This window comes from Diadema antillarum, unplaced genomic scaffold (assembly GCF_040938485.1).
Source record: "Diadema antillarum isolate AM-2024a unplaced genomic scaffold, OU_Dant_1.0 scf00000001, whole genome shotgun sequence".
NCBI lineage: Eukaryota > Metazoa > Echinodermata > Echinoidea > Diadematoida > Diadematidae > Diadema > Diadema antillarum.
This window is the reverse complement of record NW_027270890.1, coordinates 4588797-4607608: the sequence shown is the minus strand read 5'-3', so window position 1 is coordinate 4607608 and position 18812 is coordinate 4588797. Positions and strand designations below refer to the sequence as shown.

Genomic DNA, 18812 nt, shown 5'->3' with positions numbered 1-18812 from the left:
CCATTCCTGTGATGAGCACAGAGAGATAATTCCCTCTCAAGTCTTATCTAACATCCTTCATACTGACTTCACAAGTCTGTATGTCTGCTGTAGTGTAGCTGTCTGTGAGACAGTAGTCTACATGAGGAGAAGACACACGATACATCCTTGAGTTCCTCTTCATGTTGCTCTAAAGCTATTTTCTGCTCTGTTTGAGAGGCTCATTGCCCCCAGAAAGGACCTCCTCCTTCCTTGCCCCGACTGTCAAGTTTAGGTATCCTGGCTGGCTCGTGGCACACACCGGCGGAAGCCATAATTACTGCTGTCCAACAGTTGCCTCCCCATACTCCCTTTGTCAGTGATTATATCACGCAAGAATAGGTACTGAAGAAAATACTGCCTCTTTCTATAGCTCCATGGTTTTCCATGTCTCTGCTATTCTCATCATGCACGAGGCAAGAAGTAGGTTCTCGCCATATCAAAGTCTTCCGTTGCATCTTTGTCGCGGGCATTTTTGATTCGCATCATGTGATTTGCTACAGACCTTGGTAGAGCCCTGAATACACTGGAAGGTGGGTGTGTCGTCGTCCTGGTAACGGCAGACACAAGAGGATTCCTACTGCCTCCATAGAGAGAATGTTCTGTGTACTCAGAGCTAGAGATGGAATAGGAGCGGGCGTAGTAGCTTGACTGCATGGCAGGGTCCTCTGGGTTCCTTGCAGCTTTCTTAATGGCATCCATGGCAATGTCATGCTCTGGAACCGTTGGTGGGATGTCGATCACTAAGGTATCCTTGGGGCTGGAGGCTGAGTTGTTTCCATTGTTGGCATGGATACATCTTCCTGAGACATGAGCTGTAGTGATGTCAGGTTTTCTGGAAGGCTGCATGAGCTGAAGAGGCTTTGGAGTCAGTGCCTGTGTTCTAGTATGTGGTAGTACTCTATTGTTGGGTGGAGAGCCAAATTTAGGAGGTGCTCTTTCTTTAACAGGTGGTCCAGGTTTGCTGTATTCATGCTCCTTCTTTGGTGGGTTCCCAGCTGATTGCCGTGGTGCTAGAGGTGTCTTGGGATTGCCATGGATCTCACAGGTCTGCTGGGCCCTGGCTCGTCTCACAGTGGCTGCTGCACCAATCACAGCTCTCCTCGTCTGGAGACACTTCCTCTGACAGCATAGAGCCAAGAGCATGATGAGGATGAGAGCTACCACCACGCCTCCCAAGATGATGGCTACCATGGTAACGGGTAACCCAGTCTCATTGAGGGACAATGAGCGAGTGCGTACCTCCACACACTGGTCCCTGAGGACAGCATTCGTCTGGCTCATGTTAATTAGGATGATGCTAACACACACAGTGTACTGTGAGTCTGGTTCTAGGTCCTGCAGGGAAAATAAAAAAAAAATAGACAAAAACAAACAATCACTATTTGTCAAAGACATATCAAATTTTCACATTTATTTTATAGTCTTCAGCAAAGTGCTATAACTTACAAGTTAGTATGAACACTGTAAATCCAGATATCTATATAACATTCATAGCATCCTTCCATGTCAAAGAATTTGGACTTGAAATGTAAGTGGTGCTGAAAGGAAGAAATAGGTATGATATAATTTATAATATTGAACAATGATAATATATTCTATTTCTGGTACTTTTTATATCACAAATTACTCACTGTCTCGCTTTCAAGACTCGTTAAATCATTATAAGAGAAAAAAAATGTATCAATTTGCACTAAAAGGAGATCAAATCAAAGCTGTTGCATGGAAAACAAGAGGATAGAAAAGTTAGAATAAAGGGGGAAAAAGAGGTAAATTGCTGGAGATTTTGGGAGGGGCATTTTAAGATAAAGCAAGTTTCGATTAATTCCTCGGGGAGTTTCTAGGAACTGAGTCGACTGAATGTCATCCTGCCTGAAAGTCATTTTATTTCAGGAAATTGAATGAGACAAACTCTCATTTTCTTTCATCCTACATTAAAGTTGCTAATGAAGGAAGCGTGCTGATGTGTCAACTGTTTCAAACTTCATCTTCGTCTGTGGTCATGACGATGGGAAGCTTATCTCCCTTGTGAGAGATACAAGTTATTCATCTCCAAGGTCACCATATATCAGCTTGTTTGAGAGTTTGTTCAAGAGTTTGCAAAGAAGCTGATAGTTGATGGATTGGGATTGACACTTTGTTTTTCTTCTTTTTTTATGGTTAGATGTGACAAAATCTATCGCTTAGCTGTGACGAAATCTGGTGCTTCGACATGAATTTTTGGAGCTTCATAATGAGATTAAGAGACTGCAGACTTCAAACACCTTTTAAAGTCCTTCAGCATCAAAGTGCATTGACTTTTGGTATGACTTGACTTCTTGATTAGAATACCGTTGGGTTAGTATCTTCTTTACAGAGTTTGGATCATAGCAGTGGTACTGGGAGTCGGATTCCAACATTTGAAATGTGCCATGATGAGTTTGAAGTGGTGTGGTCAGTGTGTGAGGGAAGATGTGGCATGATGGATGGTAGTAACTGTGTTTTCTCCTGGTTTGTTACACATCGTTGTCATGAAATACAAAGAGTTGTAGTGTGTGAATGAGTTCACTTGAATATTATTGTTAGAGCTGTATATGTCGATGATCCAGATACCAGTAAATTTAATCAAATAAAAATTGTATATAATGTTCCATTTTATACTTTAATTTTGGTGTATAAAAGTAAATGACGTACAACGCCACTTATTTTAGGCAATACCAACAGTCTAGTTTGATGTGTTACAAAATCCTTGCAGGAAGTGAAATTATTGCATGGAATAAACACACAGCAGGTGCTACACGTATAAGTTTAATATATTTTATCAAATTTTTAGACATGTCCTTGGTAAGCAAAGCATAGTCTAGAGAAGGATCGAATGCTTTATATAACTTTCCTTAAAGCCTTAGAGAGCCATAACACGGTCTGCAGCATTTTTAGCAACTCTGACTTCCCTGAGGAAAGGGGTGGAAGGGTGACATTTAACCAAAGTTTGCCGACATCATCCTAGGATTGTGAGCTGGTTTTCAGACTCCTTTATTTTAGCCCTGGTCCTCCAGAGATATAGCCTGCCAACATTTCAATGTGGTCATGTGAAATCTTGAAATCCTTCCTTAAAATGTTTTCACACTTTTCTTTTTTTTAAATGGTACAGGATCAGATTTTGTGAAGGTCAACTGCAGGTCATTCTCATCTCAGGATATGACTCTTTGCAGAATTGAAGGAAGGGGGTTGGAGTCGTTTGGGGGGTTGTAGTCGGGTGGGGGTAAAATTAGCCATTGTCAAGATTGTGTGGGAAGCTAAATGATTTAAGACTTCAAACTATTCTTCTTTGCTTGTAAGTAATACAGTATTTGCCATGTATTTCTTTTTACATTAATTTCATGAGTCAGGCTCTATTCCTTGAATTTAAAAACATGCAATAATATTAACTCTGAACCTGACATAACTGCGATGTGTGCACAGACATTTCTCTATATTACTAGTACTCTCTGCCATGATCACAAATTTAACCACTCAAAAAAATTGCTGAGAACGCTCGATTCATGAAAAATTAGACTTGCCAAAATTCATTGTTTATGCCGTGTACAGTAAGTGACTACCCTTTCCATTGGTTTATATCTAATTACTCAGAGTGAACAGAAGGAAATGATATTTTGCATGAATATTTAGGGTTAACAATTGGTAAATAAGGTGTAAATGAAGAGTTTGTTCGCAAAAACCGATAAGTCCATATTTGCCAAATGGAGATATTTGCGATTAAAGGTCAAGAAAAGTAAAGAGAATAATAAGAAAATTGTTGCTTCTTTTGACCATAACTTCAAAAATGTACCTTTATAATGTAGTGACCAATATATCATTCAAAAGGTGTTATTTTGTACTTTATGACAGAGACCGTACTTCAAAATCTTCAAAAATATACTTACCGGTTTTTGCAAACAAACTCTTCAAATACTTATGATTATCTTGAATTCTGGTATAGGAACTGCAGTTGGTGCTGTATACTATAATATTAAAATTAGAGAAAAATTCTATTTTCAGACACAAACTACCTTGAGGGTTGTCAGAGCTTCTATAGTGATCATGGTCATAACCTTGACGTGATTTAAGCTTTCTAAAACAAGGCACAACACCAAATAGACAGTATTTACCATCTCACCTGAAATAGACAGATTAAGTGCCTGGGGAAAGGAAATTTGAATCAATGGAGGGATAAAGCCGCCAGTAAAAGCCCTATGTATACAAACAGTGTGGTATTATTTATCCAGGGCAGCAAGGTAGATGATGTCCAAAATTTATACTGTGTAGTTCCTGGTTGTAATACATGTGATCGAAGCTGGTACAGCTGTGGAATAGGTTGATGGTTTGCACACCACCATTGGTATCAGGTTTGATTGTAGAGAGATGTTTGAGTGGAACTCCAATGATACATGTTTCATAGTTTGTTTACTACCAGTACCAGTGGTATCAGGTGATGATGTCAGAGAGAGCTATGAGGATGACATGACATGACTGGTCAAAATCAGACCAAGTTAAAAAAATGAACTGAATAGAAAGAGAGATGAGAGCCACGCAAAGGACAAACTAAATGCAGTGCTCTTCTCGCACAATACATAATAGAACACCCTTCAAATTTTGGAGGACATAATGCCACGCCTCTTCTCAAACATGGGGAGGAGGCAATACAAGACCCTTCTTAAAATTGGGAGGACACATTACAGCACCCCTCTCCAAACTTGGGAGACATGTTACAGCACCCCCTTCTAAACTTGGGAGGGTACATGACAGTACCCCTCTCCAAACTTTGGAAACATGTCACAGCACCCCCTTCTTAACTTGGGCGGGTATATGACAGCACCCCTCTCCAAATTTGGGAAGGCACATTAAAGCACCCCTGTCCAAACTTGGGAGGATACATTACAGCACCCCTCTCCAAACTTGGGAGGACATTACAGCACCCCTCTCCAAACTTGGGAGGACACATAGATTAACCGGCTTCCTTCAGGCAAGCGTGAATCACTTTACAGGTCTACATTGTTTGGCAGTATTTCCATATCAACCAGCAAAGGAAACTTTGAGCTAAAATTAAAGCTGGCTCTAAATATAGCATCTGTCCAGTAGAACTTGACTTTGGGCAGGACATAATTAACACAGGAAGAGTTATCTTTTTTATAGTGTACTTTTGACAGTAAGGGTAGCAACCCTTTTCCAAAATCATGCTGAACTTTGTATTTATAAATCCATATACACTATTCTTTTTACACCAGTCCTTGTTACACCAACCTTGTTACACCAGCCCTTGTATACCAATCTCTTTACTCCAATGAGTTTTTACCAATCTTTGTGCATCAAACATTTAACACCAATTCTTGTACACCAATTAATCCTAAATGATAATCCTGTGGGTTTTTTTGGGGGGTGGGGGTGGGGGTGGGGTGATTGGGAGGGGAGGGGTTCAGTGTAATATGAAGACACAAATCAGTATGGTTATCTGGAAGTGAAAGGTGAATTTTCTTTACACTTCTATATTATATGAGAAACCTACATGTTCTTCTATCTAAAAAAAACAACAAACAAACTCAAATTTGACATTCAAAGTATCAGTTATATGGGTGGTAATTTATTGACAAGATGATCAATCTTATTTCATTTGAAGTCATTCCCCTTGAGACTATGTAATCCTGTGGACTCTTGTGTTGTGGGTTTTTTTTTTTGACATAGCCTTTTTGGAGTTTGGAAGCTAAGGCTGCGTTTATCTAACTTGAGAGAGAGAATCGCGTTTATCTAACCATCATACAATCGCAATTGGAGCGGTGTCACTGCTCAGCTGCTTTGCACCGTTTGACCCAGGAAGTAAAGGTCAACTGCATCAACTGTGCACCACCGAACATGCCTCATCAGTCACACACAAATAATGGGTAGAGAGCACAACCGGAAACAGCTTGCACCTTAAGATATAAATGCGTTTCTAAACGGCATTGTGTTTATCTACTCACAGAACGGTGATCGTGGTCTCAAACGTGTTTCAAAACGCCCATTGAAAGGTGTTTCAAAATGGCGTTTCTAAACGTGTTTGAAAACACGGTTGCATTTATCTAACCCCTGAAAATGGCTCAAAGGCGTTTAGAATCGTGATTCTGCCTCAGAAAATTTTTAGATAAACGCAGCCTAAAACTAATTCAAAACTGAGCTTGTGAACAAAATGTTGTATGTCACACACTGTTCCGCCTCTCTCTTCCTCCCCCTCTCCCCGTCTGTCCCTTTTCCCTCACCCCTCCCCCACCACCAATCTCTCAACTTCTCCACATAATGTGTGGTATCCATGTCTCTATTTCTGGGCGACCGCAACTACAGAAGTTAGTCATTCTTGGCACAATAATGGACCTCCAATCCGCAAAGTTCAAAGAATTCTTTGAAATGGTTAGGTTCACAAATTGATGATGTAATGTTCAAAATGTTAGTGGTCTGTCTATTGGTCTTTTAGTGCCAACATTGTCTTCTCATGCAGAATGAGTTATCCTAGCGAAGGAACCTTTTACATTCAGGGCAAAACTTAACTTCCGGTAAGTTGCATTCTAGTATGCTTCTCAGATATACATGCCTTCAATCTGATCATGATGTGTAAATCTCAGTATGATTACCATATCATCTGTTGTGTGAGGTTGAAAAAACAATGAATGAAACAGTAAAACAATCTAATACCCCAAAACTGCACTGCAAAAAGTCCGGTGTTAAATAGTGAACACCGAGCTGGTGTTAAATTTTCGGTGCTCATTTATGGTGTTAAATTAACACCTCCGGGTGTCATTTCCAAATATAAAACTGTTTTTTGAAGAGTTTCTTAGTAACTGCACTTCTTGTTATTTTTTGATTTAAACAAGACGATCAAGAATTTTACATTAAATACTAGATTTTTGAGAAAAATGTGAAAATAAATTTACACCACAGTAACACCAGCTGGTGTGGTCTCTTATTGAAGCTTGACGGGTGTTAAACCATTGATATTAACACCAACAAATATCAAATCAACACCATGTGGTGTCATTTTTAAATTAACACCAGTACAGTATCAAAATAACACCAGGTACAGTGTCAAATTAACACCACGAAGTGTAAGGTGAACACTTTTCAACACCAACACAGTGCATTTTCTACACCTGTGGGTGTGGTCCTCTATTGAAGTTTGATCGGTGTTAGATTTAACACCCATGGTGTTTAATCTAACACCGATGTTTTTACAGTGTGTCTTTGACTTCTAAGATAGAGTGTAAATGTGTGGAGTACAACTTTTCTCTGAGAATCATCCCCTTTTTAAATTGCTTCTTTAAGTACATATTTACTTTGAATTAACTTTCTTATGACAAGCTACATTCACAAAAAACACACACATTTTTTTTTTTCACTTGTGTACCTAGTAATTTCTGCATTTCATCTTGTTATTATTTGTACTGCTATAACCTTTGTCTGAAATCAGTGTTCAGACAAGAACGGATGTGTGCTCCACTTCCTATTAAATCCCATTCATGGTCAGAAGTCTGTCCGTTGTGGATTATCATAAATCAGTGCTGAATTGCAACAGTCTAAAGCCTCTGAGTGGTCACTTCTTTTGAGTGGTCACTCTTCCAGAAAGGTCCTTTTCTAGAGGTCACTCCTCAGAGGTCACACTACAAAGGATATAATCTAATCTTTCCTCTGAGCCCCATGGCCAATTCTTTCCTTCCTTCCCAGAAATTGAGCTCGTTATCAGACAGTGGTCATGTGATATCTACCACTTCCTTTCATGTCTTGGCACTCTTACCCATTCTTTGCAGTCAGTCCGCAGCGTGTGCGATAATGAGGCACGAACGACAATTTTATTCAGAATCACGTTTACGCAGTTTGTGCCCTTGAGACTGACGAGATTTCGCGATACTTTGCGAGAGTTTTTGCAGAGGTCGCAACAACAGCTTTCATAGCTTTCGCAGTGCATTGTTTTACCCAGGATGGTTAGATATGTTATAGAGCTGATTATGCTCATTAATTTGATACCTAATTTCCCTATTTTTGATGTCAATATAGTAGTCAATTTTAGCATCAAAGTAAACGATTATTTTGCCAATGTTCAAGAAGCTTTTAGATCATAGTTTGATGTTTTGCTAGTTCCTGACTGGTATTGAAAATAGATCTCCGTAATTTCTTCGATTTCACAATCGTGAAACTTGAGCGAGTATGATCAATTAAAAAACGAAGAGGGGCACCATTTTTAAGGTTGTGAATTTTCCTGTTGAAAACAAGGCAAATTATGTTTTCTTACTGGAAGTGGGGTAGTGAATGAACACGCGTGGAATGTGTTGTTGATACCCAGACAATGGTCGTGGACAATGGCCAGGATTGGAATGTTTCATGAGGAATTCCACTATCGCAGCTAGTCTTTGTTCATTCTGAAATGTGGTGTGTGCAAGCACATGGAAACATGTGCTTACTTCTTTCATGTGGATGCATTTCACCCTGTGTCAAGAATTCAGACTAGCAGTGCTCGGGGCAATCCACATGAATAATTGATTAAGCATTCATGTGCCTGGCAGCAGAGCTCGGGACAGGTGGCAGCCAGGTCCATTGTTCAGGGTCATTGTAAGTGCACACTCACATACACATCATTGGTTCCTGTGTAAAGTTCAAGTTTTGTACAGAGAGTGAAAATTCGATCACAATCTGGAACCTAACATTTAAAACTCACAGCATTGAGTCAGCAGCCAATGGATACTACGCAATGCGACACGCCGCGTCTTGCGACAGATTTCGACCAATCACAGACCCGGAATTCCGGTGCGAATGCGAGGATAATCTTTTTAAACTCGACGCTAGACATGTCTCTGAATTTTGCTAGTTCCTGACCCGTATTGAAATGAAGATGGGAAAACGTGCCCTTATTGTGATACTATATACCTTAGCGGACATAGTCTTCACCATATTTTAGAGGGGCATGAAAGATTTCAGGTTAATTTTTTGGCGTCAAACGTGAAGGAATATTTTTTAATACAATACCGAACTTCGAGAGGGATTTTGATATTCTTTATTCTTCTTTTCCGTTTATTTTGATCATGAGCATATTTGCTTATGTTTTCTCTTTCAGTCGATACTAAAAGTGTCGAAAACTGACAAGAAATACTCGTTCTACACGGATTTGTTCATGACCATGTATCTGCTCATTACGTATGCAAGCACCGCTCAGCCGTGCATACGACTTGAATAAATACGTGCGTTTTCGCTCACGCTGCGGACTGACTGTTTGTAATCTGATACTTGTGGTACAGTATCACCTTTAATTGATCCTAATCCAATTCAGTCCAGCAATCAACCTACTAAATGGATTATCATGACAATTAGCAGAGCTCCTCTGGAATTTCTCACTTGTCTTTGGAATTTCTTTGTTTACATTTTTGTCTTTTGTTTTGTTAATTTGTTTTTCTATCATTAAAAAAAAAGAGCATTGAGAATTTAGGGTTTCTGGGACGAACACTGAACTAGGGCTTTCCATAGCTCAGTCAGTAGAGCACCGGGCTAGCATTTGGAGGTCTCGGGTTCAAATCCCGATGGAATCCCATTTTCTTTGCTCAATTTTCCACTAATGAAAAAAAAAAAGATTTACACTGAAAGAACATATGACAGTAGGGCCTATTTTTCTCGGACATGTTATGTTTGATATGTGTGTGTGACAAAGGAGAATTTGAGTATGATTAACTGGAAGTAAGTTGATTGCCCATCAAGTGTAGCAATGAAACCAGAAGACAAGACGTGGTATGACACTCTTACATTCTTCAGACCTTCAGGGGTTTGGAAGCTTAGAGAAAATTATGATCTACTTTGAAAACAATCTGGGATAGCTCTCTTACCTCAATGTCTACATTTATCTACCTTCCTATCTATCTATCTACTCAGTGTGCAGCTATCTTGTGGGAGACACAGGCCAAAGAAAACTTGGGAAGTAAATAAATTTGAGGAGAGTCATTTTTTCTTTAATGATAAAGAAGTGTTTCCTGTCTGAACCAGTGAGTTAATAAGCAGGAAATTTCTCATGAGCTTCCCTAATGAGATTGTATGATATGATTATTTCTGTGTTGTTGTTGGTGTTGTTTTGTTTATTTTGCAGGCTAAGCGATACGGTCTTATGCCAGGATTACCATACCTGTGTATGACCAGCTTTCGATAGAAGTAAAAACCTTCATGACAGATTTGGTATTAAATTTGAAAACAAAATCCTTAGATTGATTGAATTAAAACCTTTTTCATTGCATGATACTCTGTATTTCTGACTTGTTGAAGTCTTAGTGCAGACTCTTTGTATGCTTAGTTGATTTCCGTAAGCCTTTGTATTAGTCTTTCATACAGGACATCTAGGGGAACAGTGTGTAAGGATATATTGTGTGGTTTGGAAGTGGTAGGATTAGCATCGGTTGAGTTACTAGGAAACCACATGTACGTAATGTAGTTTGGTGTTTGTCTGCGATAGGATGTTTGGTAGCAGGCATATGACTCTCTCTCGGACTTTTATCCTTCCAAAAGAATAAGACAGGATAGGATGATTTACAAGGATCTAAGTAACCTTGACAGGTGCAATGTAGAGAGTGTGTCTTCCTCTACACATAAGTGGTCTTCTAGGGTTGTATGCCTGCAGTAGATCATTTGGTTTTAAGTACTAGAGTTTTATATTGTTTGCTTGTCTTGCATTTGTTAAGGAAAAAAATGAATAACACAAGATGAAAGATGATGATTTTCCTTTCTTTCCCTCTGAAACCCCTGTAAGTTAGTTTGATTTGATTTGATTTGTTAGACATATTCAAAGTAATACAATATGGCATGGAAGGCAAACAGTAAGTCCTGTTTTAACTTATATCATGTTTAATTTTAACGTGATGTGGGATATGTTATTATTGTGCACAATGTTAACCTGTTGAGGACGGACAGATTTTGCCATTTCCCATAGACACCTATCCGAGTATACTCATCCTCAACGGGTTTAAGAAACATGAACAGGATCCAAAACACTAAGTACTATTATTACTTTTTTTGTTGTTTTTTTTTTGCCTGAAATATGTATGGATTAATTAGGGGCCATTTCTGGTTACGTTGAGTATAGTCCAACCACAGAGAGATGCTGGAATTTTGTCAAAGAAGATACACAAAAAGCAAAAATAGAATTTTCTCTCACATCATAACATGTAATGAACAGTGTACTGATAGACATAATAACTGTACATTACTCCATTTTTAAGTCTGCAGAGTGTTGATGTAGTTGACCATTGTTGTGTTGCGGTTTGCTAGACAGCTGACCTAATTGGAGATAATTCCATTTATGACATGTCTGGAGGGCGTATGCAGGCGGGGGATCATCTAAATATTTTGCACACCCTTCCATCATAATTCCATATCCTACCACCCAAGATTCACAGGGCGAGACTGATTGTAGTGGAAGGAATCCTTTCATACTTGACTTTCATGCACACAGTGCATTAACCCACTAAATTTGGACTTCTCTCATATTTGTGCATTTTAGATGGGATTTGCATGGTGCCAGAATCAAGGGGTTAAGTGGAGTATCAGCCTGATATCTTGTAAGCTTGTAATCTGTGAGCAGCCTGCCTGTGTACTCAGCATACCAACCATCAGGCTTGGTGGAAAACTGGGTGCTTACACTGTATTACAGAGATTAAAGAGTCACTGGCCCAGATTCTGGGTCAATAGCAAGTGACATGGCCAAAAACAAAACTTCATTATTTTTATTTTTCTTGTTGTTAAATTTGCCAAGCATGTTTAAAGCGTAAAAGTCCATCAAAGTATAACATGTGAGATATTCTAAGTGCTTATATGTATGCAGTGAAATTTCACAAATTTCTAGCACTTTTACCACTCTCATGTACTTGTGATTTTTGGGTCTTTGTGATGATTACAAGAAGGACATTATTTCAGTTAAAAACAGCAGACACCCAAACAAATGCCTTATAACAGACTGAAAAGCAAGGGGACTATAACCTCATCATTGTATTTCAGTGCTGTTTTACAATGTACTTGATCACTGCATTGCACAAAAAGCCTTTTTTAAATACTTTTTGACACAGATTGTCCAGAATTAATGTATGCATTTTACCATGTCTACAGGAGAATGCAAGTCTCTGTAGTCATAATTACTCACTGGTACTGTATTTTCCATATGAAAATAGGCATATTTTTGTCATAAATTGGCACAAAATTGTGGATTGAGATGGTCTTTGATTTGTTTACAAAGTTGCCAAAGGTAGAGTGCACTTAGTAATACATGTAGTATGCAGTATTTAACCAAAGAGTATAGTTACAGTGTTTCAAGTGGTAACAGTATTCAATATAAATAAAGCCAAAAGAATGAAGCAGAAACGATTGAGACTTACCACCGTCTTCAAACAGCTGCTACCTCAGTAAATCCAAGTGTGTAAAGACAGTGAAAGTGAGCTAGAACCTTTACAACTTTGCCTTCTAGGAAGTTATCATTTGAGAAAACAAGATATGTATGTAAAACTCCCCAGTGGTCTTAGAGTAATATGCCAGAGTGTGTTTCCTGCATACGGAAACTGAGATTAGTGGGTGTTTGCCAACAGAATATTTCCTTCAATGAATTAGCCAATCAGATTGGTTCCGGATGTTTGTTTTCACTCAAAGACTCTTCCACACATGGCTTGGTATAACACAATGTTGAATGGGTGTTTTTGTTGTGAGTGTTTAGTCTTTTCACAGAATGACACGCATTCCATGGCTTCGCATTGAGAGAGGATTAAATGTCTGTAGGAAGTAGGGTCATTGTGAGATATTTTTTGATAATGTGAAGGCTGAAATGAGACTAATCACCTCACTGTGTGTGCCCTCACTCGGTTATACAATTAACCTGTTGAGGACAGACTGATTTTGCTACAACGCGCATTCCCCATAGGGTGTGTTTATCAACTCTTTTTCTCGGCAGAAACAGGTTTTCCGAACGGCTTTCAGGGAATTTTTACAAGATGATAAACTCAAAGCTGTTTTGATTATGGGGCTCGGAAAGCCTTTTTGAAAGCCGCAAATTTGTGCTTTCAGAAACATGTTTCCGAAACAGTTTTCGAAACAGGTTTCCAGAAACCTGTTTCTAGAAGCCCTTTGAAGCAAGATAAACGCAAAGCTGTTTTGAAACGGCTTTGTGCTGCGGTTACAGTATATGACCCCTTCTCCTCGGGTCAAATTGCGTAATGCAGCTGTGAAGTGACAAGACCAGTTTTCGTGTTCGCAATGAGTTGATAAACGCAACTATTTTGGAAGCCATTTCTAAACGGCTTTGGAAACAGCTTTCGAAAGGGCTTTGAAAACAGCTTTTGAAAGCTGTTTCAAACAGAGGAAAGATGATAAACGCAGCCTTTGACACTTGCCCGAGTACACTTGGGACTCATCCTCAACAGGTTAAAACATTCTTCCTAGTGTGTCACATTTTGCTGAATTTTCACTTGAACTAAATTTGTAGAATGGGTGAAAGATTTGTAAGTTTGTGCAGTTAGGTTACTTAGCCATCGATGGGTATGAAAGAAAACATGAAGACTTTGGAGAATATTACCACTTCAGTCCCATGATGGTTTCAAATGAATCTCTTAAAAAAAGTATTTAAAAAAAACAGTTAGTGAAGGTGGACTCACCGTTAATGTGAAGTCTGCTACTGAAGGATGTATGAAAGGACTGTAGTGAAAGTTTTCATAGCCAAACTTGTTGTACTGGACCACAAAGCCTGAGATCTCCTCATCAATACTTGGAGGCACTCGCCAGGAGATGGATGCCCTGGTGGTGGCAATGCTGTTGATGGTGATGTGCTGTGGTGGTGAGATGATGACCTCACATTGTTCACCAAGGTACAGATGACGACATTCACATCTAAATCCTTTGGTGTAGTCATCGATGCAGGTGCCTCTGTTCTGGCAAGGGTTCTGTGCACATGTGATCAGGGGTCCTCTAGGAGTGGCACCAGGCTCAGGTCCAACATTCCCCCCATTGTTTGGAGACCCTGGTCTTTTTGGAGGAGTTCCTTTTGGTCCACTGGGTCTCACAGGGTCCACCACAACTGGGCCCCGCCCATTACCGGGATTGACTACTCCTGGTGTTGCAGGACGTTGGGGTTTGCTCCCAACACCACCACCTTTGCCCACTGATGGCTTCTTGGGTGTCGGTTGTGGTCTTGCTTGTGGTGTGGGGCGTGGTGCTGAAGGTCGCTGTGGTCCAGGGTTGACTGGCCTCTGGGGTTTGTTAACGACAGTGCCACCTCCCCTGTTGGGCTTGTTGCCTCCTCCTGGATTGCTTGGTTGCCTCCCCCCTGGATTGCTTGGTTGCCTTCCCCCAGGATTGCTTGGTTGCCTTCCCCCAGGATTGCTTGGTTGCCTCCCCCCAGGATTGGAAGGTGACTGCCCTCCACCAGGTTGCCAAGGGTGCTGTGGGGGCCTAGGGTTCACGGGAGTGCCACGATTACCAGGATTGTTTGGGTTAGGATTGCTTGGATGGCCATGGTGAGGATTCTGTGGCCAGAGGGATGGGTCGTAGGGGGTGTTTGGATTGACTGGAACACTTGGAAAGTTGTAGCCTAGGGAGGCCCAAGGGTCATGGGGTTCCATGGGAAGTTGACCCTCTGATACAAAGCCCCCATTGGCTGGGATGTTCCCACTGAATTGTGCTAATGTAAGGATGCACATCTGCAGGAATGAACATATATGTAGGATTCTTGTTGCCATTGTTCTGTCTTCCTCCTATCTTGGATCAAATGCTTCAAAGTGAATTTGGCAAAAATTGGGATTCTCACAGATGTTTGTTCTGTGGTATGTGATTGGTAATGATTGCTCCTTTTTGCTATATATATTCAAATGTTCATTTCATGATTCCTCCACCTCTGAAATTGGATTGTAAAGCAAAACTGTCTGATTGTCCATGTCGAAATTGAAATGGATGACTCAAACTCACAGTCCTCCACCAGTTCCCCCGTCTCCTTTGAAGGAGATTGACTTTAATCGATTCCCTGAAGTAGTTATTGCTGTCATCTAACTTCCGTCTCAGTTTGTTCCAACCTGTTCTCTCCAGGTTACTAGACTGAAGGTTACCACCTCCTCACGTTCTCGGAAATGTCCCCAGGGATTTTCTCTGTCATCACTGTAGTCGCTGACTTCTCCTTAGCTCACTTCTCTCTTCCAGACTGAACAATCGTTGCTTCCTTTCTCTTGTGTGATTCAATGTGTCTAACTTTTCCTCATGTCAGAAATAGCACCGAGACAACCTCAAAAGACATTTCCATTCAAAAACTTTCCATTTGTGGACCCCGGTGGTTGCTTCACCAACCATATCCCAGATGCTTCCAGATCTTTGAAAGAGTGAAGTGTTGCCAATTTGAGAGTGGTTTGAAGTTCAGACCAGCTGCCTGCAGGAATCTCTTGAGATATTTCAAGGTGATGTCTGCAGAGGAAGAGAATGGTGAAGAATTTATTTGTCTTGATTTAAGTCAATTTCTCAGAATTCACTGAAATAAATCTTGAGACAAATACAGCTAGCAAGACATTCTTTTTGTTGTTGTATATTATCAACTTAACCAAATACTGTTTTAATGACAGTGTATTTGTTTGCAAGACAGTATTTTCACATTTTTTTTTTATTGAGCCAAAACCATGTCAAAATTACATTTTCACCAAAATGTTAACCAAAGATAGTAGAGGTAACAAGATAGGAAGGCGCGCGATAAAAATGGACACAAAATGGTTACCCTACATGACGATACAAAAGAGAGCTAAGTACAAAATCAGTACACGTAGAAACGTCATTCATTTCCAAATGTAGTGGTATTTTTATTATCTTAAAAAGATTTGAAAATTATAGCAGTAGCTTTTTTTTTCAATTAAGGGGATTATTTTGAAGAACGAGATTTTATAGTAATAAGGATTATTCTGTGGAGGTAAGAATTTGGCAACAACATGATCTAAAAACAATCAAAGGCGCTTGATAAACCACAACTTCAAAGACAGCGCGTCTCAGGCAAAGACACATATTACCAGAGACACGCTGTCTTTGAAGTTGTTGTTGTTTATCAAGCGTCTTTGAGTGGTCTCAGGTGATGTGCGTACACTTTGTGATACGCTTGAGGACCGCACGCTGTCCATTTGTTTTGTACAGGATTAGTGCGCACTTTCCTGTCTTATCAGTTAAGCGTTTTTGATGTTAACCTCCCAGCATTGTAACTGAATGGTGTCTAATGAAGATATCAATACTCCCATCAAATTGAATAAAATCCTACGTTTGACAGCTAATAGGGGATAGAGGTGTGACAATGTGTGGGTGAGTTTTCTTTGACTTTTAATATGCATCATACATGGCCTTTGTTTTTCTCTTGATAAATCATTCATTTGCATGATAGCAGTATGTAGCCTTCAGAATTCAACACTCAAAAGATACAGTTAAGGGGGGGGGGGGGGTATGAGAGTGAGAGCAAATCATGAAAGAATTGATTATAATGGTAAAAAAAAAATGGTTTATTAACATTGTGCTCAAGTGCAGTCATGTGATAGAAAGGCCAGAGCAGCTACATGTCAGATAGTGGTAACAAACTGCCAATAAATCTAAAATGACAAACTTAAAATGATAATTTGAATCACAACATGTCATTTGCCTATCTTCCAGATGAAAAGTCATGAATGGAAAGCTCTTATAAAAAGACTCGAGGCTGAAATTACAAACTGCAAGAACAAAGTTATATCTAATTGAAGGCAAGATCCGAATAGTGTTGGTGTCTCTGTAGAAGACTTTTTATTTCTTGTCATGCGCAATCAACTTTGTTTTGTTTTTGTCTATGTAGACACAGCTACAATGAGAAAAAAGAAGGAATACTTATTAACTTCATTGTGATTACCGTACATTATGTGTGGTCAGTATCCATCATTTCTTTCAGAATAAATAATTTTCTTTTACAGGTATTTTAGTGCCTTATTTCATTTCTGGATGCCTACTTTTCTTCTCACTTGAGGACAAGGAATGACATACCACCGAATGAGAAACAGAAAACTGACTCCTCAAACTTTGATCATCATCTAGTCTCTTCTCTTTCTCCATTTACTGTGAAGAGCTCATTTCTATCAACTACCAGTGGCTGATACCATGTTCACTGTAACTGAGTGTGTTAATTCACTGGAAGAAACTGATGTAGATAGAAAGAAACCAAATTGGTGTTTAGTCTGAGTGTGTAGATAACTCTTCTTTTTTAAGCTCTTCGAGGCTTTCTATACCTAACAAATTAATCATCTGAGATTAGATGTTTATCAGTGATGGAGATGATGACACCAAGAAATATAAACCCCTCAATGTGCATAATATATTGTCTGCATTAGTAAGAGAAGAGAAGATTTTAAAAGAGAAGTGGAGTCAAACTCACCTTAGATTTGTTATCCTTGATATCATCACCCTGTGGGTCAAAAAGAGACAAACTGAATATCTCCCATTTGAAGAAGATGACAATCCAAATCCTACATGGAATCAATACATGTGAAGGCTAACTCAAGGACACAGAACCGTTGCTCCGTTATATCCGTGGGCGCAGAGAGTTTGTGGTTAATCGGAGTTTGAATCTCGACTTTTGTAGGCGTGTTTGGCTTAGAACGAAGTGTGAAATCTTTGTTCGCCTTGGAGTTGACTGTCCTTGGAAACCTGCTTTGCTGAGGTAATATCTGGCTATGTGATCAGCTGTAGAGGACATGGACCGAGACGTTGGTGTTTCCCAAAGTGTGTAGGTTTGAGCTCTCTCGCTATCGCTGCTAGGTCATGTGTGATAGTACCAACACCTTCACGCTGCACCCTCAACTGATCAACTGAATCGCTCCTAACGATGAGAAGAACCTTATTTGACCTGCAACTCATACAGCAGTGCCCCCCTTTATCCAAGCTTCCTGTCTGATAACCCCTTCCCCCCCTCCTTTGACATGGGAAAGGCTGGTGGTCTACCATGGCGGCGCATGCGTCATTTAGCAAGGGAACTACATCAGTGGGCAGTACCATATCTACAGGGAGGGGGGAATGACTGCAGTGGGGAGAGAAAAAGTTCCTGTAGAGGAGAAGGTGGGTGGCCCCCGGCTTGCTTCAACTGACACACTCCTACGCATATGAGTAGGAGTTGGCACATGATTTAGTCATGAAAGATTTTCATTGGACGACAGTGGGGGTTGATATTAAATGACTGCAATTCAATGTTCAAATTTAATGTTTAATCTCTAATGTAGCTTCCCTCCACCCCCCAAAAAGTGAAAACAAATATAAATAATTAATTGTACTTCATATAATTAGATTAGGAGAGCTGACATTTTTCTGTACCAATCTCATTGTATAGATAAAGATCTGTCTTGTTTTTGTCTTAGATGTCTTCTCCTAAAGAAGATGTGAGATTATTTCTCTTTTAGAGTTTCATTGATGAGTTGAGATATTCAAATGGTAGGAAATATCACAACATATTGTAGATGAGGTAATACTTCCTCATTTATTCTAATCCAGGATTTTACAAAATTCGTTGATATTGGTATTCAGAGCCCATGTTGGTATTGTTATAACTGTCAGTATAAAAGGAAATTCCATCGATTTTATGGTCAAATGTGAAATGAATAGATGAATATCTTCTCTTGTTTTCTGATTTGAATTCAATTCAATTTGATATTTGAGAAGAATTTTATTTGACTTCAGATGCTTGTCACATATATCCTTCTGAAATTCTGTGGAGATCTGTGGAGATAATGAATAATGTTGATTTAAAAAAAATGGGAAAATCTTATCACAATGATCTA

General features: G+C 39.6%; 2 protein-coding genes across 2 annotated transcripts in view; one reads left to right on the top strand and one right to left on the bottom strand.

Annotated features, from left to right (window-relative positions):
• LOC139724028 (SID1 transmembrane family member 1-like) overlaps positions 1 to 18812 on the top strand; it is a 130017-nt gene that overhangs the window by 63908 nt on the left and 47297 nt on the right. The gene's annotated exons all lie outside the window — the stretch shown is intronic.
• Positions 322 to 14741, bottom strand: LOC139720585 (uncharacterized). Its single transcript, XM_071631972.1, has 2 exons — positions 13662 to 14741; positions 322 to 1356 (listed from the first exon to the last, which is right to left on the bottom strand). Exons 1-2 carry the CDS (start codon positions 14739 to 14741, stop codon positions 424 to 426), a joined length of 2013 nt encoding a protein of 670 aa, XP_071488073.1. The 3' UTR covers positions 322 to 423.